General features: G+C 42.5%; 1 protein-coding gene and 1 long non-coding RNA gene across 2 annotated transcripts in view; one reads left to right on the forward strand and one right to left on the reverse strand.

Moving 5' to 3' along the window:
• On the forward strand, positions 1 to 18,477 carry LOC134490309 (uncharacterized). The gene is made up of 3 exons (XR_010067199.1): positions 1 to 278; positions 14,128 to 16,911; positions 18,083 to 18,477. It is a non-coding gene; the product is annotated as an uncharacterized LOC134490309 (long non-coding RNA).
• Positions 12,959 to 25,004, reverse strand: part of RAB37 (RAB37, member RAS oncogene family) — a 24,322-nt gene continuing 12,276 nt past the window's right edge. The window contains exons 4-9 of the mRNA XM_063293233.1: positions 23,839 to 23,905; positions 23,157 to 23,209; positions 21,737 to 21,802; positions 17,796 to 17,852; positions 17,420 to 17,496; positions 12,959 to 16,625 (exon numbers count right to left, since the gene is read on the reverse strand). Coding sequence (XP_063149303.1) covers positions 16,520 to 16,625; positions 17,420 to 17,496; positions 17,796 to 17,852; positions 21,737 to 21,802; positions 23,157 to 23,209; positions 23,839 to 23,905 — 426 coding nt within the window. The 3' untranslated portion in view covers positions 12,959 to 16,519. The remainder of the gene's footprint in view (positions 16,626 to 17,419; positions 17,497 to 17,795; positions 17,853 to 21,736; positions 21,803 to 23,156; positions 23,210 to 23,838; positions 23,906 to 25,004) is intronic.

Raw genomic sequence — 25,004 nt, forward strand, 5'->3', positions numbered from 1 at the left:
GAATGTCATTGACATTTTATCAGAGGGGCGGGCACGATTTAGGAATGGTATCGTGGAACCAATGAGATTCGGGAGAAAGGAGTTGCAACGCACTAAGCACGCCCCTCAAAGGCAAAGACAAATCGGAAACGGGAACGGAGGCGGAAACATGCAAATAAAAAGCCCCGCCCCTTATTCTTCATTGTATCTCTTTATTGGTTGTCCAGGTGGTTCAAAAAAGTTTCACTTTCCTCCAGGAAGCTGAGTTGTTGCGTAGTGTGACGATGCTATCCTACAAGGTAAATATAATTTTCTTTAATGAAAAGCAGTTCTTTTTGTGCAGAAAACATAATTCACGATCGTCTCCAATGACAAACCTAATTAAGTTTAAACTAACTAAATAAAATAAACTTAAATTTAATTAAGGACGGAAGTATTTATTTCCGAATTAAGCTTTGGGCTGCCTCACAATATATAGCAACTTCTCTGGGAAAGATAAAAGAATAAGAAGCTGGACACGGTACCATGGAGACAACTTTGCCAGCCCACATCGAACATCCATCTGTGAAATGTCTGTTGCAAACTACCTATACAAGCACACCATTCGGAATCAAGCCTGTCTTATCCTAGATAGATACAAATGGACGTCTGCATGCCACAAAAACCTTCCAACACCTCAAATTATACTCCCATATATCCAGGAGATAGAGATTTATGAGACAAAATGGATCACATTTACCCCAAAACTAGTAAGACAATTTTTAGCCATTTTTCTACTACTGTAGATGGAAAGAGTCTGAGTCCTGTGGATCGCAAATGTAACCTCCTGTGTAGGATATCTCACAAGCCTTTTCTGACAAACTCTTGTCGCCCTTTTTTTTCTTTCATTTAGAACTTCAATGTACTTTTCATGTATTTTATTGGTGTTCTGTATGTATATTTTGTGTGTGCCTTGGAGTCCGTATTGACTCCTGGTAACTGCCTGGACAAGTCCCTGCAGTTATTTTGGCAGGTTTTTCAGAAGTGAAAGGAGTCTGTGAGTTCCAGTCCCACCTTAGGCATGAAAGCCGGCTGGATGACCTTGGGCCAGTCCCTCTCTCTCAGCCCAACCCACCTCACAGGGTTGTTGTTGTAGGGAAAATAGGAGGAGGAAGGAGCATTAGGTATGTTTGCCGCCTTGAGTTATTTATAAGAATAATAAAGGTGGGATGAAAAAAAATCTGAAATCTAAAGTGGTTTGCCATTGCCTCCTTCCTAGGGCTGACAGAGAATGACTGGCTCAAGTTCACTAGCTGGCCTTGTGCCTTAGGCGGGACTAGAATTTACAGTCTCCTGGTTTCTAGCCCAGGGCCTTAACCACTACACCAAACTGGCTCTGCTCCGTATTTAGTATATAATAAATACTGTGGCATCGCTATCAAGGTGTTGGACTAGGTGGAGAAACTCAGATTTAAGTACGCTCTCAGCCATGGAAGTTCACTGGGTGCCTTTGGACCAGGCAATCTCTCTCAGTCCAACTTACCTCACAAGGTTTTTGTGAGGGAAAATTGGGGGAGAGAGCCCCATGTGTACCACCCGGAGCTCCTGGAGGGAAGGTGGGATGTAATAAATAATGAATTTTCTCATCCATACTCTTGATCCACATTATAGGGTGCTTATTGCCTCATGTTTGTCCTGCCCATCTCAGACTCTCTTCCCTCTCCCCCAACTGGTAGCACTTGCACTTGCAAACTTTTTATTTTATGATCCAATCGATACATGGCAATAACTTGTGGGTCAAGAATGGATTGTTCCATTATGGGGAACCCAGAACTTTGTTTGTGATTCCCTGCAGATGAACTTTAACAGCTGAAGGCCTTCCTAAGAACCTGCATCTCCTGTTAGGAAGTTGTCTGATTGCTGCAACGGAGAGGGAGCTGCTCTTCTTTCTGGCATGCTGAGAAAAGGCCTCCTCCTGCAGGGCCGCAGCTAGGGTCTGCGTCACCCGGGGCAAACATGGATTCCGCGCCTATTTTGGCACCCCCCCCCCCAGTGCTTATTTTGGCACCTCCCCAGCATGGCGCCCGGGGCACATACCCCGCTTGCCCCCACCCCCACCCAGTTGCGGCCCTGTTTTCCTGTTATCTTCCTGGGCTGCAGCATGTACTCCCTCAAAGTACATGCATTTGGTCCCCACGCTTTAGGAAATCCATAAACCCACATCTCTTCTTTGCTAGTTTTAATCCACCTGTTGAACTTTTTATTGTTTTGTTTTAAATTTTGTTAGCTGTCTTGACACTCATCAGAGCAGAAAGGGAGCACAAATCTGACAAATACATTCATGGGAACTTCTTAAAGTTTTATCTTGTGACTTCCTCATCTCAGTCTAAGGATTTCCTGCAGTAAGGGTTTTTCTTGTAGTTGAGTCCTACTCTGAGGACAGTTTGGTGCCAGCTAAGTCATCCAATGACCCTCACTGCTTCAAGTCACAGGATATTATATTGGGGCAATATCAGCAGGAGGGGAGCTTAATCATCTAGTTTCCCAAGAAACAACAAAAATTATATAGGAAGATACAAGCTGGAGATAACAGTCCTATCTGTGTAGCATCCAAAAATAGGAAGCTTACAGCAATAGCTTGTGCATATAATAACTGTATTAAAAGTTTACTGACTGAATAATTAGATAATTTGCAGCAGATTGTCCCTCTTTTCATTTCTGACCCCACTCTTTTTTTTTGGTAAATCATAGCAATAAAAACAAAAAAGGCTGTGCTGCATCTGTGCTTTCAATGTAGTCTTAAAACATCTGGACTAGGGGCCATACACAAACTAGGCCTTCACCTGTACTACCAGGAGTTAGCTTAAAGTAAATTGAAGCAATCAAATCAGTGCGAGTCCTTCCTATGTTTTCCTGGGAAACTTCCTGTCCTCTGGCCCCTTCACAGGCTTGACACTCCCCATTCCCCCAGAACTGAACAGCGCTGCAAAGGAAAGTTAATTTGGTAACGGCTATGAGCACAAGGCTACCATATCTGGACTGCCACAATCAGAGTGATCCCTAGATGATAGTAAGGAGTTTGAGGCTTTTTGTTTCTTTGCTTCCATCTAGTGCAGGGATTCTCAGCCAGGGTTGCGTGGCACCCCAGGGTTCTGCGAGAGGTCACTAGGGGTTCTCTGGGAGATCACGATTTATTTAAAAGATTATTTCAAATTCGGGCAGCTTCACATTAAAGAGGTACGTTTCATTCTTTATTCTTAGTTTAAGAACACTGTTAATGCATGTATACAGGCCTACCCATGAAACAAATATAATAATTTTGTAACTTCTGGCCTATATTTGAGCCTGAATGTGCAGGGGTTCCCCAAGGCCTGAAAAATATTTCAAGGTTTCCTCCAGGGTCAAAAGGTTGAGAAAGGCTGGTCTAGTGGAAGTCTGGATTTTTGCAGCCCAGATATTGTAGCCCTAAATGACAACCCTCCATCTTTTGGCCTTTGGGTCTTGGAGCAGGGGATGAAGATGAAGTAATGATACCTTCCTGACTGTTCCCTTGGCTGCTTAGTTTGTTCTTGGGGTGGTTTAATGGAGCGACAGCATGTTTCTTGCCCCAGACTTAAACCTCATGTTGTTTTTGAACCTCCTTGCTCAAGGTTGAGAAAGCAGTGTTTCTCAACCTTGGCAACTTTAAGATGTTTGGACTTCAACTCCCAGAATTCAACTTCAACTCCCATATGCTGGCTGGGGAATTCTGGGAGTTGAAGTCCACACATCTTAAAGTTGCCAAGGTTGAGAAACACTGCTATAAAGTGTTTGAAATCCTGCTGTTCTGTTCTGCTCCTGCAAGCTTGTGCTTGGAAATATCTGAACGGTTTTAGTTTTAGTTTCAGTAGTGAAAATGCCTTGGTTTGTGAGCTTTTTCCTTTATCCAATTCTGTCTGGCAGGTAGGCTGTGGAAAATGAGGTCAGTGTGTGCCGGGCCTCCTGGTGTTCAGCCATAAATCCATTCCATCTCATTAATACATCAGTCTGCAAATCTTTCTATTGAAAAGCAGCTAAGTTGATACTAATGCTATTACTTCTGTGTTGTACTGCTCTTCCCTCACCCCAAGTAGTTTACAAGAGAAAAAAAATTAAAAGACGTAAATAAAACTTGCAATACTTAAATTAATAATACCTACCAATCACACTGCTGCCTTTCAGAGTAACTGCCATTATGCAGAAAAAGCGGGGGGGGGGGGTACTAGTAAACTAAAGAAATTAAAGACACGAGGTAAAATGGGAAACATGCCTAAAAGTCATGATGGAGTTGGGCAGCCTTATAAATTTAAGAAATAAATAAAATTAGTTTACGCCAAAACTATTCGCGAAGCCTCTTCATGTCTTTTATGTTTGCAAATCATCCTGGTTTCCATTATCTGTTCCATATATTATGTTTTGTTTCTTAAACTTTTCACCTCTCTCTTTTTCAGGATCTCATCCACTCTGTCCAATCATTACTTTATTGGTTTTCCTCTTGACCCATTCACTCTTTTTTCACATATTTGTTTTGAGATTATTTTCTCATTCCTTCTCTTAATTGTTTTGGAAGTAGAAGTTCTTCACCACTGCATTGTCTGCTGTAAGACATGTGGACAGAGGGGCATCTCCATCCTGTTGAGATCTGTTGAAATATCTCTGAATGTAGGATCCATTCTCCCTGTGCCAAAACAGTCTGCCACAGTGGTAAGCAGTCCTCTTGTCTACTGATATACAGATGTTCCCTGTGATTAAAGATATGAAATTCCTTTGTAGGCTATTTGATTTGGATTTTCCCTAATGATTAAATGGGGTTTTGTTGTGATATGGTCTGTACACATCAATCAGTGGCATCCACTCACCTGATCTGATTTCAGGGCCTTTGTACTGCTGCCCACTCCAGTTGGTTTATCAGCAGTGTTGACTCATAATGGAACTACTGTGCATTCTTTACCCTGCCCTGCTTGATGGTGGGCTCCCTACCCCATTAGGCTAGACTCTGTGATCAGTTGGCTCTCTTAAATTCTCTGTGCCAAGTTGGCTGGAACTAGCCTCCAATGAAAGACTTAGATTACTTACAGTACAATACAGTACAGTACATACATACCTGCAATATCTTATTTTCGGCCTTTCCTCCTTAACCCACATAACCTGTCATGAGTAAGGATGGCGAGCAGGGGGCTCCCATCCAGGCTGTAAAGCGCGTGCATAGTACTGAGGAATTAGGTAGCCATTCAAAGAGAGACAGATCGGGCCCGCCTTAGTCTTTGGGGTTTATATGTCTGGGTTTTTCCCACGCTTCTTCAGTTTGTTAGGATTTTCTGTTTATGTAGCAGTAATAAAACACTAGAGACCTATTCCTTGTCTCAGCGTGGTTCCTGGCTGTTAGGACATAACCACAACTTTATTTTCTCTTAGGCTGTAATGGTATGTGGGAATGACCTTGGGAGACAGGAAGAAGAGCTGAAGCCAGGGCAATGGTCAGATAAGAGGCAGCTGAGCCCACAGAAGATGGACATGGCAAATGTCTCAGAAGGGACCCACACACACACACCTAGTTTTTTGGGCTGTAAAGGAGATGAGGGAGAAACGTACTTTCAGACTTGCAAGATTCTGTTAATGTAACCTTACAATAAAGTAGAGCTAGTACTTCTGGGTGTGCTTGTCTGGACTACCTCGCAAGGCTGACATAGGCTGAGAAATTATACATCAACAGGGGGCAAATGTTGTTGCCATCTTCAATCAACTTGCCATAGTGCTTCACTTGTTCAGCTCCAGCACTTGTTGGGCCAGCTGCCTTAGCTCTAAAGGGTAGATTCTCAAAGCTGATGCAGATAAAAGCTTTTCCTCTTGAAAAGATCTGGACTCCATGGAATCTCTTTCCTCCTCTTTGCAGTAGTCACTCCATTCTTACATGCTGAGATTTCCCTAATCGTAGATGCCTTTCCATCTCAGTTTGAGTAAAATAACTTCTTAGAAAACCTTGTCACTGACTGCTCACTCTCTATGCCACATTTAGCTGTTCTCAAATCCTAATCTGCCTTATCTTTGCATGCTTATCTTCTTATAAAGTGTGTGTGTAGGGGTGTGTGTGTGTATATAAGCAAACTAGTGGCAGATTGTTTTAAAAACTGAAAGCAGCATTTTTTTCAAACACAATAGAAAAGTTTTGTATGTACATATTGCGCACCACAGAATGTTCAGTAAGATTGGTTGTGATCACCCTGCTGTTGGTGATGCAGATAAGGATTTGGATATAAAAGCACATTTGTTTTGGGCTTTTCCTATACTTGTTATACCTTACTCTGAAAATCATGATTTTAGAGCCATTAATGCTTGTCAAGGTTGCATATGATGGTATTTCCAGTATTTGGAATCTATTAAGGCATCAAGAATTATTGATTCTTTGTGCAAGGAACAGTATAACTAAAATAATATGTAACATTGGATGGGTAGATATATGCCTGATTTGCAGCAGTTGCATTTTGCTGTTTGTCAGTCAGCAGCTTTTCAGTAGAAGGATGAAGAAGAGGATTTCTAAGCAACAGGGTCAAATGCTTCTTGTTTCGTCTATGACAAGTTACAAGCATTTTGTTCATTTTCATGTTATATATGGTGTTAATACTATTACAGTTGAGAACATTTGATTAATATCTTTGTACCATCCAAAGATTAATTTGATACTGTTATTTTTAGTTCTTATCACTTAAAAAGGCACTGTATTTCCTTTATGAGATTTATAGTGCTAGCATTTAATTGTCTGCCTTATTGTCTTGATTTACACTTTAATCTTAGCTCTTTATTTTTTAATATCTCAAAGAAATTATTCAAATAGCCAGGTTCTTTCATATGCCTGTGTATGCCTATATGCATTTTTAATAAGCAACTTCATTTTCAGGGACCTTGTGTTATTATTGAATAACATGCATGAAAAAACCCTACCTCCAGGTTTTAAAAAATCATGTAACAGGCATACATCAGAACATGATCTAAGATCTGGTCACAATTTTGAAGTAGATACGTTAATTCAGTATTGGGACATCTGGAAGAAAAATGCCAATTTCTTCTGGTGGAACTGCAAATACTACTGTTGGAAAAGATCGAACCCTGGGTAATTGCTGCCAGCTATTGTAGATAATTATTAGCAGAATAAATTTGTTTCCTGTATTTCCCATGTTTCCTTATAATCAGCAATTCCCAACCTTCTTAACTTGGTGAGCACATCTGTAATGTTTAGAATGTGCAGTGGATCCTCTCGCAGAATCACTTGGTGTGAGAGGTTCACCCATTCACAGAATGGCTTCAATAGGAGACGTAATCAATTCAAAAGTGCTACTTTACCAAAATACTACTTGCTGCTACCTCCCTCAAGATAATACATACTCTGCCTGCTTAGTTTTGCCCTTTTGAGGCATAGGTAGGCACACTTCCATAGGAATTTCTGAGTTTTAACTACCCATTTTTATTTGTAAGGAAGCATATGGAGCTTATATATACCAAGCACATACCTTTTGTGTGTGTGTGCCTTTGAGTCAGTCTTGACTCCTGACAACTTCCTCGACAAGTCCCTGCAGTTTTCTTGGCAAGATTTTGGAAGAGGTTTGCCATTGCCTGCTTCCTAGGACTAAGAGAGAGTGACTGGCCCACTAGAACCTACTGTCTCCTGACTTTTGGTGTTCCTTAACCCTATACCAGCGTTTCTCAACCTCAGCTACTTTAAGATGTGTAAACTTCAACTCCCAGAATGGAGCTGGGAGCATGTTGGCTGGGGAATTCTGGGAGTTGAAGTCCACACATCTTAAAGTTGCCAAGGTTGAGAAACACTGCTATAAAGTGTTTGAAATCCTGCTGTTCTGTTCTGCTCCTGCGAGCTTGTGCTTGGAAATATCTGAACGGTTTTAGTTTTAGTTTCAGTAGTGAAAATGCCTTGGTTTGTGAGCTTTTTCCTTTATCCAATTCTGTCTGGCAGGTAGGCTGTGGAAAATGAGGTCAGTGTGTGCCGGGCCTCCTGGTGTTCAGCCATAAATCCATTCCATCTCATTAGTACATCATGTTAATATGTTTTCTACTACAGATTAAGGTTACAATGGTAACTAATCATTTTGGCTGGGTGAAGAGGTTGAATTTAATTGTCCCCTTTTCACATGTTAATGGTTGCATTGCCTAAGGGAAGAACTTGCCTGGACTTGTTTTAGTTTCAGTTTCCCTTCTGTGTAGGCTTGCAGAGAGTATGCAGCTGAGAGAAATCTCTCCTCTTAGCAAACAGCCTTTAAATATGTTTGCTTTCTGTAAATAAAATTATTTTTATAGAAATGCCTGGTGTGTGACTTTTCTGATCTCTCCTGGGCCAAATGCTTTCTAGCACTCTGCCAAAAGGCAGCACACCTTCAAATACCAATTGCAGGGAACATTTGCAGTGTGTGTGTGTGTGTGGGGGGGGGTGTCTCTCCATATCCTGCTTGCAAGCAGCCCAGAGGAATCTGGCCATGTGAGAAACAAATGCTAGCCTAGGATGGATGTTGGCCTGATCCATCTAGTTCTGTTCAAATGAGGTTCCCAGGCTTTACAAATTTGCAGTGTAAAGAGATGGAAGCAAGGCCTCTGGATTGCAGTCTGTTTTCCCCTTTCTGCTCCCCTTTAAGGTACAGTATGTTGCATGCAGAGGAAGGACCTGGGGCAGAGATGGGACAGATTCGAGAACTATCCAAACCACATAGTCAACTCTAAATGCAATTGGAATGAGTATATTAAGGCTTCAGATGAAGGAGGAAGGCAAACAGAAATAAAAGGCTCCCCAATTAAGTGTGCACCAGTCAAACAGAGAATCAGCAAATTTACTTCCTCTTCAGCATGTTTGATATAGACAAAAATCTCAGGGAAGCAACTCTATCTTTATCCCTGTGCTGGGAGGGAGCTGCTTGGGGGCAAGGCGGGCATGAGGAACAGCCAATCAAGTGAGCACACATCTCCAAGGAGGGTGTGGGGGAGAGAGATTTTTGGTGCTCCGCTTGAGGTGAGGCATGCCAGTCATCACGTAGGCAGACAGCCCCCACTGAATTTAGGAAATCCAGAGCAATTTGACAATAGCATGAAATAATGGGTCTGCTTTCAAGTTCCCCAGTGCTCCTCATCGGACAAGATGTGACAAAAGCAAATCAGAACAGGCCAGCAGGGAGGTCTGTAGCTCAAAATGGTGTTCGTTGATGGCAGGCATCTGCTAGCAGTAGGGTGCATTGGTGCCAGGTTTCATGTGCCATTCAGGAACCCTTGACATCACAATAACCCTTAGCCCCCATTCTCCTTCTCATTGGTGGGGAAGCTGGGAGAAAACAGACAGGGCAGGACGTTTGAATTGGGTAGATTTCTTCTTAGTTGCCAAGGAGACCGGCTGGAGGGAAGGGGCAAGGAGTAATTTCCACACTGCATAATTGGGGAGTTGTTTTGTATCATGAAATAGAGTACTGTATACAGTGGATATCCTCCTTCCTGTGGGCTTGGGGAGAGCATCTTAAAGGGACAGATGTCTGCCTGGCTCGGCGCCGTGCATAGCTTGTTGGCTTTCTTCCGGCTTTAGTTTCTTATTCTCCCTCTGATCCCCCTAGATATACACCATGTTCTGTGGCATTTTAAAGAGTTACATTTTGAAGAATAAAGATGGTGGTCTCCAACTACATAACGACAAGAACCAATGAGTATAACTTTATTCTTGGTAAAAATGGCTTGAAAATGAAACCACAAAACGGGGGAGTCCCTTGGCCTAGCACTGCATATTGTCCCCCTGGTTTATGTAGTGCTGATAAATGGCATCAGAGGGTAGGAGAGCCCTCCCCTCCCCTCCCCACCCCACCCCTTGAGTATCCACTAGTAGCTTTTGTAAACTCTGGTTAGATTACAGAAGGGTAGCTTGATCTTCAGGACTGCTCTCTGAGCCACTCCTAAGGAGGACTTGGATGGCCTTAAAAACATGCCAGCAAGTGATAGGCAAGGTGGAAGATGATCAGTATTTTGGCATACAAGCCAGTGTGGAAGCGTTGAGGCTAAAGCAAAGAATGAGATGGACTAAAGCTTGGAAAACTCTTTGTCTGTCCTCATTGGGGATGAGCTCTGAATGATGATGCTAATGATAACCGCTGCTGTCCTTTCCATTCGGCTACCCGAATGGCAAGAATTGCATTTACAAGCGTAAAAGCAGCTTTTACGAGAAGCGCAGGCAGTATTGTCCCCGCACCCTAAGCTGCAGTCCAGCAACAGCAGCAGCAAGGCCACTAGTGGGATGCTAAAGGCATTTGGAGAATGCTGGAGTCTGCAGTAAAAGAACAGTGGGAGGAGGAGGAGGGTTTTAACTTAACAGATTGTGTTTACTTTCCCCTTCACCTTTGGACCATGAAACGTTCAGTGAAACTCTGGGTACTCATTACTCGGAAGATGCATTGTGCACCCAGATTCTCCCACACCCACTCACCGTGGCAGTGCAAATTCCAGAAAGGAGTAGCCTCTCCCTCATGACTGAAAGTCTGTCCATATTTACTGAGAAGTACATCCCAAAGTCAATGTGGTGTAGTTGATAAAGTTGTTGGGATGGGGCTTTGCAAGGTCAATGCATCATAGTTGTGGAAGCTCACTAGGTGACTTTGGGTGACTCTCTCAACCCAACTTGTCTCTCAGGGTAGTTGTAGGGGCAAAAAAAAGAGGAAGGCATACAATGCACATGAGTTTGAGCAACTGGTGTAATAAATGGTGGGAGAAATAATACGACTAATACTACGAATTTTCTTCCCCTTCTCCTTCTGGAACACGTAGCTCAGCTGTATACCTGCGTAGTTGGAAGCAAGCCCCACTCAGTGTGATTTATTCTGTGTGAATTGCATTGCATTCATTCCTACTGCTCATTCCAAAGTGAATGCAGATGTGGAATCCCAACCAGATTAGTTTTGGCAATAAAAAGAATCTGAGAGCTTGATGCAATGCAGTTATGGAAAAGCTGTTGTCAACAGCAGAGAAAGCAGAAGTGAATCTGGAAAGAAAAAGTTTAATGAAAATGACAGAGATCTGCTAAGATGTTATAGTTAAAAGTTAATCAGAACTGTACATTTCTATCCTATGCACAATTTTGTTGGGATTTATCTGCTAGTAATCATGCACAAAATCATCTAATAAATGAACTAACAAAAAATCCTTGCTTTACACTAGAATGCCATCTGTAGTGACTGGGCAATTGAACTCAATGGCTGGATTCACACATTTCACAATCTGTAAAGTGGTTTGATTAGTTTTGGCATAACATGTTGCATGAACCCAACCACTGAGTTTAATTCTTAAAGTATAGAGCACTGCAGCCTAAATTAAAGAATTTCCTAAGCCAGCAAAACCCTGGCTTAGTGTAATGCATACCTACCACCAGTGTGACATACCTCTTAATATGTACGCTTAGGATTCGGGTGCGTGATTTAATCTCCTTGGTCAGAGAAAGTAAATCAGACTGACTAAGCTGAAATAGGGAAGATCTTTTTGTCTTTTTTTTTAAAAAAAAACCTATAAATCAAAAACCATTTTTGTTGTTGTTCATAAAGGGAATGCACAAAGGATTATATTTTTCCTTAAGAGTGAGGTAGGCTGATCTCAGAAAAACTTACCAGGATCAAATTTGACAAGGACTTGGATGGAAAACCATCCAGGGATAGACCAGGAAGTCAAAACAGCATCCTAGATGAAAGTGCTGGCAAACCACTTATGTACTGTTGTCAAGAAAACTACCTGGATGTGTTCATGAAGTCGCCAGGAATCAAGATTAACTTGAAGACTTAACCTTTGAGGAATCATTGTCTGTACTTAACACAGATCCACCAAGTGTGTTCTTTGTAAAGCTTATGCAGAGTTAGCTCATTGCTTCAAACTCTTACTGCAGTTCATGTTAAAACTAGGGTCAAATCTAACTTGCTGCTGTCATATGTCTCCATTCAATCAGATCCCTGATTGCCAAGAAAGGTCACAGTAAGAGGTCTTTGCATCTCAGTTGATTTGAGTAAGTGCTCTCTATTCAACCATCTGCACAACAGCTGAAACAAATACTTACCTTTTATTCCAGCTTTTAATGAACTGTTTATGGGTGACTATGATATCATTGATATAATTAAAACTAATCAACAGCAGGGTAGGTAAAGGTTTCCCTTGACATTAAGTCCAGTCGTGTCCGACTCTAGGGGGCGGTGCTCATCTCCGTTTCAAAGCCGAAGAGCCGGCGTTTGTCCGTAGACACTTCCGTGGTCATGTGGCTGGCATGACTGAACGGAACGCCGTTACCTGCCCGCTGAAGCGGTACCTATTAATCTACTCACATTTGCATGTTTTTGAACTGCTAGGTTGGCAGGAGCTGGGACTAGCAACGGGAGCTCACCCCGTCAGCCGGATTGGAACCGCCAACCTTCCGATCGGCAAGCTCAGCAGCTCAGCAGTTTAACCCACCGCGCCACCGCGTCCCACAATCAACAGCAGGGTAGTAAGGGTCAAATTTATACATTATACATTAATACAGTATTTTAGTATTTCTATTTGGAAAAAAATGCTTGAAGAGGTGCCAGAGATCTGGACTGCAAAAATCTGGATGACCTCTAGAAAGAAGCTTGTAAGGAAATTCAAGATTTAAGAGTTTTCTGTGTTGCTCTATTGCTATTTGCTGGTTGCCTGGGATATTGCAGCCCTGTAAAATAAGACTCTTGAAAAAATAAATGTTTTGTGTGCTCCTTAGTAGATATAATCTTCACTGATCTGGTAGAGTGTTCTATAACTGTGGGAGGGAGGAAGTTTCTCAAGTCCTGCAGTTACATTCAGAGACTAGTAGATTTTACCCAAATCCAAATGTATTATACTTTGACCAAAATAAATCGTAACCCTTTCAGTAACAGCAGTGTTTTTGTAAAAAATGTTGACATGTATTAAGGCCTTTTTCAAGCAAATTGATGAGCTGAATATAAATTATTTTCAAAGTAAGAAGCAACTTCCTTTATTTTATAGGGGATATTAGGAGTATAAAGCTAAATACAGTTATCTTTAAGTTATTTAGTTGTATGCTGCCCTTCAAAAAGAGGTTTACCCGGAGCAGTTTACGGCAGGATCAAAGACCTCAAGGATAGCAAAATGCAGATCAAGTTTTTTGCCAAGAACAACTGTGACTGTATTGCACAATCAAATGCTCTATTCTACATTCCTCCCTTTTAATTCTTTGGAAAATTGATCACTCTAATGCCTGGTGGATCAGGCAGAAAGATTTGTTATATAAAGAATGCAGAAAGGGGAATTTAACACAAGCAAAGGAGGGAGCTTACATTATCTCTTCTGTTCGGCTTTAGGGTTACACAGTCTATTGTTACCCATTCAGACAACAAATCCTTGATTAGCATTATAGCTAGTTACAAGGAATAAGGACTTTATTTGTAAGTAATTCTTTACCATGTAATGTATTTTTCTAGTATTCCTCTTTTTATTATTCCCAGATTTAAGGCCAAAGCTGTGGATAAGGCTTATTTAAAAATACATTATCTAGTTGTCACAAGACATATAGTGCAAAAATGAAAGCGCCGGTCCATAATCTAGTCCTTATACTCTGTGTTTCTCCAAGGTTTTAGGCAATGGCCTTAACCCATCACTGCTACCTGAAATTCTCTGAACTGGAGCAAGGGTAGTCCAAGTGGTACCCAAGGTATCTACTGCCCTGGACACTACTCTTGGTGGGTGCTTTAAAAAAAAGAAAAGGAAACTGACATGTTGCAAAGCAAGGTGCCAGCTTCAAACATAGTATTTATTTGCTGCAATACCTTCAGGCCCACAAAGGAAGAGATCATCTCAGTAATTCTGTGAACAGGTGATCTGCCCAGGCAGCTCATTCTTACGGGAAAATGAACTTAAATTCCAAATGTGCTGCTGACCCAAAGGATTGTCAACGTCTGCCATATGGCCTGCATTTCTAGGTCACAATACAATCGTTACAGATTTTAACATGAACACAGCTGAAAAAGCACTTGTGCCATCCCTCATGCATTAAAAAGGAAAGTTGAGTTTCTGATCCAGGAAAAAGGATAAGCAGCTCCAGGAGAGATGATGATGACAATGACAATATTCTTTTCCTGTAACCTTCTTCTTCTTCTTCTCAATCTCAAGGTACTTAAGAAGCATTTTTTAGTGCAAAGTCCATGTGTTCCTCCACAACCTTGAATAAAAGATGGATCATGCTCCAATGGGCTAGCAGGATCATGCATTTGCCAGAGCTCCCGGGGCCAGCAGTGGACACCCAGGAAAGGTGCAGGCAATGTGAAGCAATGCTCGGTTTTGCTGGAGTCTGCCTCCCTCTCCTAAATCCTGGCATTCTCCCTGTTGTTTTTCTGGGAAACTATGCATGCTGCCAGGGCAACAAATATGCGAGCTTTGCTCGGAAGAACTCTCTTTCACAGATAAGGCTTCCATTTCTTGCCATAGTGCTGGCTGTACCTGCCTCGCATAATATATAAGGAGTGTGGCTGGCTACAGATAGTTCCTGCCTAACTCATGCTGATTAAAGAATCCAGGAAACATGGGGGAAATACATCATACTCTGTTTGGAATAATCAGTAAGAGTAACCTCAAGTTTTAGAACTGTAGAAAGAAAAAAGAAAAAACCTTGAAAGGATTTTTTTTAAAAAGGGGGGGGGGCACTATGCTGTGCCAGACCAGCAAAGGTCAATCAATCTAGATGGGATCCATTAGTTGCTTACTTCCAGGAAGCAGGGGAAAGGAAATACAGCTGTGAGATAGGTGATAAGTTAACTTGTAAAGAAATTCAAGTAAAAATGCACTGCACAATGTATCTGACCACAGGGAGGTAAAACCTGGCATTTGGCCTTGGGAGATTCCTCTGTGCTGTCTCAGCCTAGCGCCAAAGCATTACTGACCCATCACAGACAGTTCTTGAGTCCTAGCCTCGCCTGCAGAATCACTTTCCCCTGACTGCCTCACATCCAAATGCAGTAGACCTGCTTACATGTTACCCCTTACTGACTGGAGGAAGGGCTCCCCATCTTTCTCCCTTCTGGAAAGAAGTCTGCAAACTAATCTTGTTGATATTGTCCTATTGTCCTAGTTGAACAGCTGTTGGGACAGCTGGCAATAACCTGCCAATCCAATGCGACAGGATGCAGCAGAGTGCAGTAAAGGGCAGAAGAATCACTGAATGCCATCCAGAGCAAGCTTACTATGGAGAAATCCTGCTGCGACCCAAAGTTGCAGTCTTTTTATCTGGGGACATGTTTCAATCAAGGATAACATGCTTCATATATATAGGCTGCAAATGCATGCAGCTCTCCCTGGATTGCATCTGTTGGCTGAATGTACTTGGTTGGGTGTGCTGGAATGGGGAATGATTGCAAGACAAACAGCCCGCTTGAAATGGCATGTGCTTGTAAAATACGTTAATGTGACACAGATGAGCCTGGTTCCAACATAAATCCTCCCTCCCAGAGTTGTTTCTTAGATCTAGAGCTTGATACTAATTATAAAAAGATTCACTTCTTCTCAAGAAACCCCAGATGTGTTTGTAAGAAGGGACCAAAAACCTCAGGGGAGCAACCACTTCTGTTATGTATATATCCCAGCAGTTTTCTGAGCAAACAAACTCAGAAGACTTGTCCATCTGAACAGTGGATGCCGGGGCTTTCTGGCCTGCTACGCTTCAGCATGCTGGGTTTTCCTTCCCCCAAATGATCTTGCATTGTACCATCAAAACAAACAGTCAACTTTCTAAACTTTTCCCTTACTTACGGTCATAAAATTATACGGCGGTCTCTCCCCCATCTAACTCCAGTCAGCAGCAATCTCTTGACGTTCCAGGCAGGAGGAAAAACCCTTAGATCCTGTCCTCCTTTCCTTGGGGTGGGGGGAGGAAGGGAGGTGAAGAAAAGCAGCCCTCTCGGCAGGATCTTTGGGTGTGGGAAGCAGGAAAGGCCAGAGGTCAAAAGGAAATCTGTCTACTTTTACTTTACTGAATATTTCTGCTGGTTTCAGTTATCATACAAAGCATTGCTTTTTAGGGCAATACTGTAATTAAATTAACCGGTTCACTTTATCCAAATGCCTCCCCTCACCTTTGCAAAGAGGGACTTTCTGGGTAGCTCCTGGTCGACCCCTCCCTAGTGAGTGATAGAACCATTCCTTACACACCCTCTCTTTCAAGGCACAGGGCAGTGGTGTGGGAGCCAAAAGAAAGCTTGATTTGCTTTGGTACAGGCAATACTTTTTCTTCCTACCTGCAAATGATAGGCCTGAGTAATACTATAGAACCTGATTGCCTCCGCATACTTTCACACACGCATTCTTAACTCTTCCTTCAAGTCCGTGCGGGCAAGCAACACCAGACATGGTATTCTTCTTATGTACAATCTCTAAAAGGATTCTCTAAAAAGTTAATGTCTGAGGAGCAGATCCTCAACATTTCTCTCCTTCCCTGCATCTCCTGTGTGGCACTTTGCTCCTTGGTCTCTTTTGCAGTAGGTAATTCAGACTGCCTTAGCATCCTCTTCCTTCAGAGAAAGGCACAGCAGTTGGTCTGCCTCTTCTGTGACTCAATGTAGTCATGGATTTGGAACCTGGGCTCGTCCAGCTGCTTCACAGCTCGCTGCTTGAGCTCTCTGGAAATCAAACAGTCAAAAAGCTGCTCAGAAACAATTTTGGAAGGAGGAACTCTTCCTCCCACAGAAAAGTTCTCCTGGGCTTCTGGGAGATTTTGTTTTTCTTAAAACACAGTGTCCAAAGTAACTGTGCTTAATCTCTACCCCTGCCTCTGCTCAGAAATAGATGCTATGCACAACTCCTTCCTACTCTGCCATGACCTCAAAAACCAGCTACACCATTTCCTGGATGTTTCATTTTAACACAAAGACTATGAAGAGTTCCAGAAAGAACACATCAAATTGTGTAAGTGAGCAGCAGAAGGGGAGAGGAGATTTGCTGAGATAGTGCTGTTTGTGCTGTCAGGGAAAGGGAGATGGATGAAATCTCACTGAAAACCTCAAAAAGGTATGTAATTTTGATTGCCCCATTAAAAAAAAACAATTCTGCCAAGGGATTGAATAATTCTCTGATTATGGGTACTTGTGAGAATTCTTTTGAAGGCTGAGTCTTATTTGGCCTCACAGCTGCAAGTCTCTTTTTACTTTAAGAAAGTCCATAGCAACCCAATGACTCTTGGGTGTTCTGAGCCCACCTTTCCCAAGAATGCTCTCCAGATGCTTTGGATGGTTATTCCTAACAGTCCCACCAGCATGGCCAGCGGTCTGGACATTACAATCCAAAGCATCTTAAGGGCACCAGCCTAAGTCCTGGAACAGCGTGATAAAATGAAAGCAAGAGGGCACAACATCTTCTCCAAATGCTGTCATAATCCCAGGGCCTCAAGGCAAACTACCTGCAGCCTGTTACTCACTTTGCAATGGCCAGAAACGCCAGTTCCACATTCATACCGGTCTTGGCACTGGTCTCCATGAAAGGCACTCCATATTCCTGGAGTGAAAACAGAGCACAAAAAGCTGCGAGATGTTGCCAGCAAACCCAATGAGTCCTTTTTGCATTCTTGTGCTGGCACCTTAACATTAGCCCTGGACCCTTAAAAATATTAATTTGTAATCCCAAAGAGGAGGTGGAAAATCTCGCTATTTGGTTCAGTTAAGAAGATGATTCAGGACGCTATCTGCTCTGCATTAGAGAGATGCGTGTGGCTTTTTCTGAAATTAGGCAGACGGCTTTGGACCACTTACCTCAGCCGTGCGGTGAGACAGCCACACTTGCCCTTGTTCACTTACCCTGGCTAAGGATTCCCCATCTTCTGTTCTGACAACTCGCTCACTGCTCACATCAGCCTGCAGATAGAAAGGGAGTAAGGGTGGGCAGGAGCAAGGAAGATATGCTGAAGCATGCATAATCATGAGATACCCCAGTAGTGTATTTCTATCTTGGGGGTGTGTGTGTTAAAAATAAAGAGTTCCTGACAAAACAAACATTTTAAAACATTCTAGGCAGAGGGAAGAGATGTTCTCATAGATTCCTCCCTAAAGCACCCTCCTTACCCCTACTCTGCTTCTTCCTCCAGCTGGTCTTGTTCTAGAATTCCCACTTGAAGAAGAAGAGCATCAGGAAGAAGAGCAACAGAACCAGGCACCCAGCAGAAGCTTGCCCTCAGGGAATTATCTATCTGTCACCTACCTACCTACCTTTCAATTTATATGGCCACCCATCTCAAATTCATGACTGTGAGCTAACAGCAGTTATAAATACCACATAATAACCTATAACAATAAATAATGCATACATAATTGGCAACTGAGGTAAATCACCAAACAACCAACAACAAATCAACATAACCCTTGCACGAGCTCCGTCACTGATAATGCCCTGTTGACTCCAATTGATTTCGCGTTCAAGCCAGCCTATGGATTGCTGGCATGTGCTTCTCCTCTGCCAAGATTTTAATGCTTTATTTATTTATTTGTTTGTTTGTTTGTTTGTTTGTTTGTTGTTGTTGTTATATTTTATTATTTTACTTTATTACTTTATTATTTATTACTTTATTATTTGTTATTTTATTATTTATTATTTTACTTTATTATTTTTAAAGATTTGAATGCTATCTATGTTTTGGTTATACTATTGTTTGGTCTACGTTCAATTCAATTTGCAATTCAATTTTATGTTGTAAGTTGCCTTGGTTATCAAAGAGAAGGAAAGGTGGGCTAGCAATTCAGTACATTATTTCTAAGTAAGTAAGTAAGTAAGTAAATGAATGAATGAATGAATGAATGAATGAATGAATGAATGAATGGTGTGGTTTTAAGGCATTGCGAAAATTGGGCCTCCCTGTGCAGCACTGAAGCAGCATAGACGCTTGGAGGCCAGAGGGGAAGGGGAGATAACCGCATGGGTTTCTGCCACTAGGAAAGACTGGGATGGGGGACACCACATTGGGGAGCACAAAGGAGTCCTGGGATCAGTCCTGACATGTTTATCTCCCAGATCTTCCTGTGGCGACAGTAAACACCATTGGGGAGTTCCACTTGTGTCAGTCTGGCAAAAAGTAAAGTTATTTCCAAATTGAGCTTGTCTCCTGGTGCCTGACATGGACACATCCTGATGTTCCAAGGTTGATCTGATTTTGGCCCTTCCGGCTGTGAGTGTCAGCCTCGCAGGGTAAACCAGATAGGAATCACAACCAGATGAGCTAATTCTATCTTATTGTAAAGTTACATTGACAGAATCTTGCAAATCTGAAAGTATACATCCCTCCACCCCCCGTCTCCTTCACAGCCTGACAAACTAGGGAGGATCCCTTCTGAGCCTCTTGCCCTGCCCACTATCCAGCTGCGGGCTATGCTGCCTCTTACCTGACTGTTCCCTTGGCAGCTCTCTTTGCCCAGTCTCCCAAGGTCTTTCCCACGTGCCATTACAGTGGGTGACTCTGCATTGAGGACTGACAGATTGGGGGAAAAAGGGAGTGTCTTAAGTGTCCAGTGGTTCCTGGGTAGTTCTGGAGGTGTGGAGCCACAGACCCACAGTGCCCCCTGCTGGCTCACCTTGGTCAGCAGAGATGACCAAGATTTCCTTATCTTCAATATTATTTTACTACCATCCCCCCCACAAAAAATCAGAAATGGACTTTCTAATGAAACGTTTGACCCATCCAAGAATCCCTAAGATTAAAAAAGAGAGCAATATTTCCCTATGCTTACTTTGTTTTTCTTCCTTTTCTATGCTTGACTATATACATTCAGTTTCTCATAACAAGACTGTTGCGTGCACTTCCAGTCCACCATTCTGCCAAACCGGGGTGGGTGGGGGTGGCAACACAAATCTTTTTCCTGTCGTATTTCCTCAGGCATAATCTGTTGGTGGCACACGGTGTCCAGAGGGGGGGCAAGTCCCTCGCTCTCACACACGGTGGTTCTCTACACAAACCTGCAGCTCTCCTGAAACTTCTCCTCCTCCCAAGCAGCAGGATTCAAGGAGAGCCCTTAACTTAAGAGATCTGATCCGGTCTCTTGCACAGCAATTTTGCAATTACAGCACAAAATCCATACTTAAGTCCACGGGTTGCATAATCCTACCCTACAGTATCTGCCGCCCAATGTTGTTTCATCTAACCTATTTAATGAATTGATGGCTGTTTCTCACACCACATTCTGGAAACATGCCCAGAAGAACAATTGTTGCATCTAGGGCTATCAGATCTGGGCTGCAAAATTTCAGATGATCACAATAAAGAGTGGCAGTTTCTGTGTCTCCGATGACCTGATAGACCTGATCACCCTACACACAACCATTCTGGCAGATGGCAAAGTAGCTTATGGCCCCACCTGCCATGTAGTCATTATTTGCTAGCTTTTCTAGGAGCACAGACACGGGAACAGGATATCTGCTGGAAGCAGCTTGAGTGAAAAAAAGGCAGTAGAAACAATGGTGAGAGCTGTCCTTCTGCTGGGAGAAAAAAACAGTCCATGGAGTGCCCAGATCCAAAGATGACTCCTGAACAGAATGCCCGGGTGCTCCAGCTCCCCACATTTGGTGTCTGCCTCGGTGGTCTATTTTCCACTCCTCAAATTTATTCTTTCCTCACCCACTCTAAGCTGTCTCTCCTCTCTCTCTCTCCCTTCCTTTCTTTCTAGTTTGGCACACTACAGAGTAGAGCACCAATTATGCTCGGCGTGTTGATTTCACCAGAATGGCTCTGGGTCCCTTTTACATTTGCTTTATGCCAGGAACAAGGGCCGCTTCCTCAGCAACATGCCCTGCCTCTTGGAATGTTTTGTTAGAAAAAGATGTGTTGCCAACTGCATCTGGGGGCCCTACAGACTGCGAGGTCCCAGATCTGCATCTGGTGCTCCAACACTTCCTCCTCCACATCTGGTCTCTGAGCAGCTGATGACTAGTTTTTTTTTCTAGTACTTTTTAAAAACTTTTTTTTTTACAATTTTGTCTTATATAAACCATGGTCGATTTTTTAAACCAACACTTGCACATTGTCTTTTAAGAGCAAATGGGGTGACGTGCATTGACCCTCTGACATGATGGAAGAGTTGTGTGAAATGACCCGTGGCCTCACGGAATGAGGTAATTAAGGCTTATATCGTATATCTAACTGGAGCTGTCACCTCTTTTAAGGGAAAAAATGGGAGGGCAACCATTTGTTTGGGTGACTTCATTGAAATCATGATTTTAGTCAAAGCAGAGTTAAAATAAAATGTTACAATCCAGAAAAGCAATCAAGAATGTGTTTGTGTATGTCAGTGAATATATAAATATATTCAGCTAAGCCTCTTTCAAATAAGCCAAACCTAAGCTCTACTTCCCAGTCACGGGCGTAAACGTTTCAATTTCTTGGTATTGGGGCAGAGGCAGGTCTAAAAACCCCTTCTTATAGCCAGTGAAAATTCAAAACGATAGAAATGGTGCATCAGTAATTTTTAGCACTGCATGGAGAGTTGGAGGATAGATTATCTGAACGAAACCAAGGGTGCCTCAACCATATGGAACATGCTTTGTTAACTATACTGACTTGGATTTGTAGTTCAACAACCACAGGAAGATCCGGTTTCCTCAGTCTTGGGTTATGAGCTGATCACAGTAGGGAATTGTGCAAAGCACAGAATGGTAACTGAACATTTCTCACAGGGAGACCATTAAGAGCCAGGGAAGATGGAAAGCGTTTGCAGGACAGCACGAATTTGCACTACCATCGGACCACAGTACATACCTTATTACCTAGAAGCATGACAACCACATCCTTTTGGGCATATTCATGGATCTCTGAAAGCCAAGCCTGCAAGGGAGTGGGAAAGAAGAATGCTGAATGTGATGAGATAGACGAGATGAGATGGAACATAGCTGAGAAGAAACACCACACACCAAGCCCTGGCTGGGTTCACCCATCCTGTCCTGCCATCTTGTTGCTTGTTTGTCTTTGGATTAGCACATTTGCATCAGTTCAGCCACTGTGCTTTGCAAATCTTGGCTTATGTCTTACTGCGTTGTATGAACCTGATTAGATGTGTGGTTCACTCAATATATCACCATTAAGCAAACCATGGTTTGGTGCAATTTCTAAACCCAGCCACTGAACTGCATGAGCTCTTAGCATCTAAGTGGGGAAGAGATAAACCAGGTCCCCTTGCTCTGATAAAAAGTAGCTCAAATAAGCCTCAGGGTGGGTACCTCTGAAACTCCAGCGATAACCTCTTAGAACAGTCTCACACAGCTTTGGGTTGCTCCTGAATGGGCATAATGCCCTGTGTGCTCTTTCTTGGCAACTGAGCCAGTTTTGCATCAGATGTGCTGGGCCTTGGGAGGACAGTTTCCCATTGGCGGGAACTCTAAAATTACTCCCACCTCCTAGACTTCCCACAATCCCCACAGAGCTTAAGGTACCAGAGTTCCATGCTGCCCTTGCAGCTGCCTTCTTGGCCAAGGAGGCTGACATTTCACGAATCTCCTACCCAGTGACTAGTCCCATTTTCCCAAACATCACTCAACCTGAAGTAAGGACAGGACCTGGAGACAGAACCCTGTTTGGACACCCATTTCTGCAATCTCCTTAGCAGTCAGCTCTTGACAAGGTGTCAGCATTTTGTGAATGCTGGCTGTTAGAACTGCAGTGTCTCAAAAATTATTCTGAGGGTTTGGAGCAGGAACGTGGCAGCTGTATGGAAGTGCCCATATTACTGACAACCAATTGCAAATAATGTGCTGCATGGCTGAAATAAATATGAATTCTTCTTCTTGCGTTTAGCCTGATTTTCCTTTTTTCTCTTCATCTCCCCTCTGACAATTTATAATCTGTAAGTTCTTTGTGGCAGGGATGTTTTCTCTTTGTGAAGTGTAAAGCACAGAGATATATCATGTATTTCTATGCCAAGTAAAGTTTATATCAGTGCTGAGCTTATTGAAAATATTTTTTTCCCATCTTTTAAAATTCTTGGCTTTTCAAGTGCAGGTGATCCTTTTTGTTGCTCTGCTGATTTCTGCACGACCCAGCTTGTTTAGACACTGAGACACAAGAACAGCTCAAACCAGGATATGTTTACTCATCAGGTTACAACTTTAACTTGCTATCTGATTCCTGTCTGAGCAAGGCTGGGTGACCATCTTGATTCAAGTAGCAGGCATGAAATACCCACCCGAATATTGTCAAAGGAGCCTTTGTTGGTGATATCATAAAGGAGGAGGAGGGCTGGAAAAGAAAGAGAAATATGTGTTATTTGATGATTTTGTAATTTTTTAAAGTTATCAAGCTATTGGGAACATATGGGGCCACACAGATCAAGTCAAACTACCGATCCCTCTATTCTGAATTCTAAATCTGTTGGGGATCCCAGTCCACAGGCATATTCCCACCCTTGTTCAACATAATCTGTTTAATGGAAGACTGTGGGGTTTAAATCTAATATTGTCTATACACAGATCATAAGCTATACCAGCCATTCTCAATGTGGTGCCTATGAGATGCATTGGACTTCAACTCTCATACATTTTAGGGAAGATACAAAGATGAAGGGAAGGAGATGAGCTATGTCATAGATACAGTAGGGTGTAGACAAAACAGAAAACCTCTTTTGTTTTGAGCTTGGAACAAAATAGTCCCCTCAAAACGACAAACCTTACATAACACACATCTTTTGTTTTAAGCTTGGAACACTCCAAAAGGCCATTTCAAAGTCAAAATATTGCACACTGCTAATATACAGAGCTTTCTTGCATTATCATTTGATATTAGATCCTAGCAATGAAAGGGCTACTCCACTAATCATCCCAACTCAATTCAGTCTGAGATGAAGCAAGGCAGCATTCTGGAGGACCTACCTTGTGCATCACGATAGTATGCATGTGTTACACTCCGGAACCTTTCCTGACCGGCAGTGTCCCAAATCTGCCATAAGGCAAAGACAGAAAACCAAGGAAAGAACCTTCATTTTACTCCATTAGAGGAGCCCAGATGTGAAACAAGTATTAGTGCAGGCAAAATTCACATACAATACATGCAAAATGATACAAATTCTTGGAGAGTTCTCTGAATTATGTCTAACAGAGCCAAAGTCTTGGTAGTTCCCTCAAATAAGAGAATAAAAATGTACTATATGGCTGCATTTATAGAAGTCAATTCAACATATGGAAGTGATAATGCAAAAGTAAAAGACTTGAGCACAACTATCTCATGGATCCAACAGGATTTTTTTGGATCCAGAAATTTGTAAATAAGTCATTTTCTTACAGTCTCAAACCAGCACCATAAATACCAATATACAAAATGCATGATATACAGGTATCAACTAGGGATGTGCAGTGCTTTGGCTTCAATTAAAAAAAAATGTTTCAGAGCCCGCAGGGATGCAAACATAGCCCGTCTCACAGGAGAAGACATGGCTGGGTTGAAGAACTGTGGACAGGTGCTATGGCTGTGTCCCCATGAACTCTGAAGCACCTTCTTGGAACTGAATCTGAGACATTGCACAGCCCTAGAACACCACTGTTCTGCAGCCTGCACTGGCTGCCAGTTAGCTTCCAGGTGCAATTCAAGATGCTGGTCACCACCATGCATAGGGCCTGGCTATACAAGGGACTACCTATCTACAATAGTGTCTGCCGGTTCTGTATAATGAAGCAGAATGGGCATAGTCTGGTTCCTATTAGTTAAATGATGTCCCCTGATGAGACCCAGGAAACAGGCTTTCTGCTGCAGCATCTACGCCCTGGAACAGCATCCCCTGCCCCGCAAGATTCATAGGGTCTACCCTATTTTTAAAAAGCCTTTGAAAACCTGCTTTCTTCCTAAGCCTTGAATAAGGTAGATAGTAAGCTGCTTTTAAGCATTTCTACACTGGGTGAATGTTTTGTTCCAAAATGTACATTGTACGTTGTTCTTTTCTTATTATTTTGATTTCTGTTTTTAATGTTGTATGCTGCCCCAAAATCTTCTGGAGTTAGGCAGCCCTATAAACCTAATAAATACATAAATAAATCTCATGAAT

The sequence above is a fragment of the Candoia aspera genome, chromosome 2 (genome assembly GCF_035149785.1).
Source record: "Candoia aspera isolate rCanAsp1 chromosome 2, rCanAsp1.hap2, whole genome shotgun sequence".
Lineage (NCBI taxonomy): Eukaryota > Metazoa > Chordata > Lepidosauria > Squamata > Boidae > Candoia > Candoia aspera.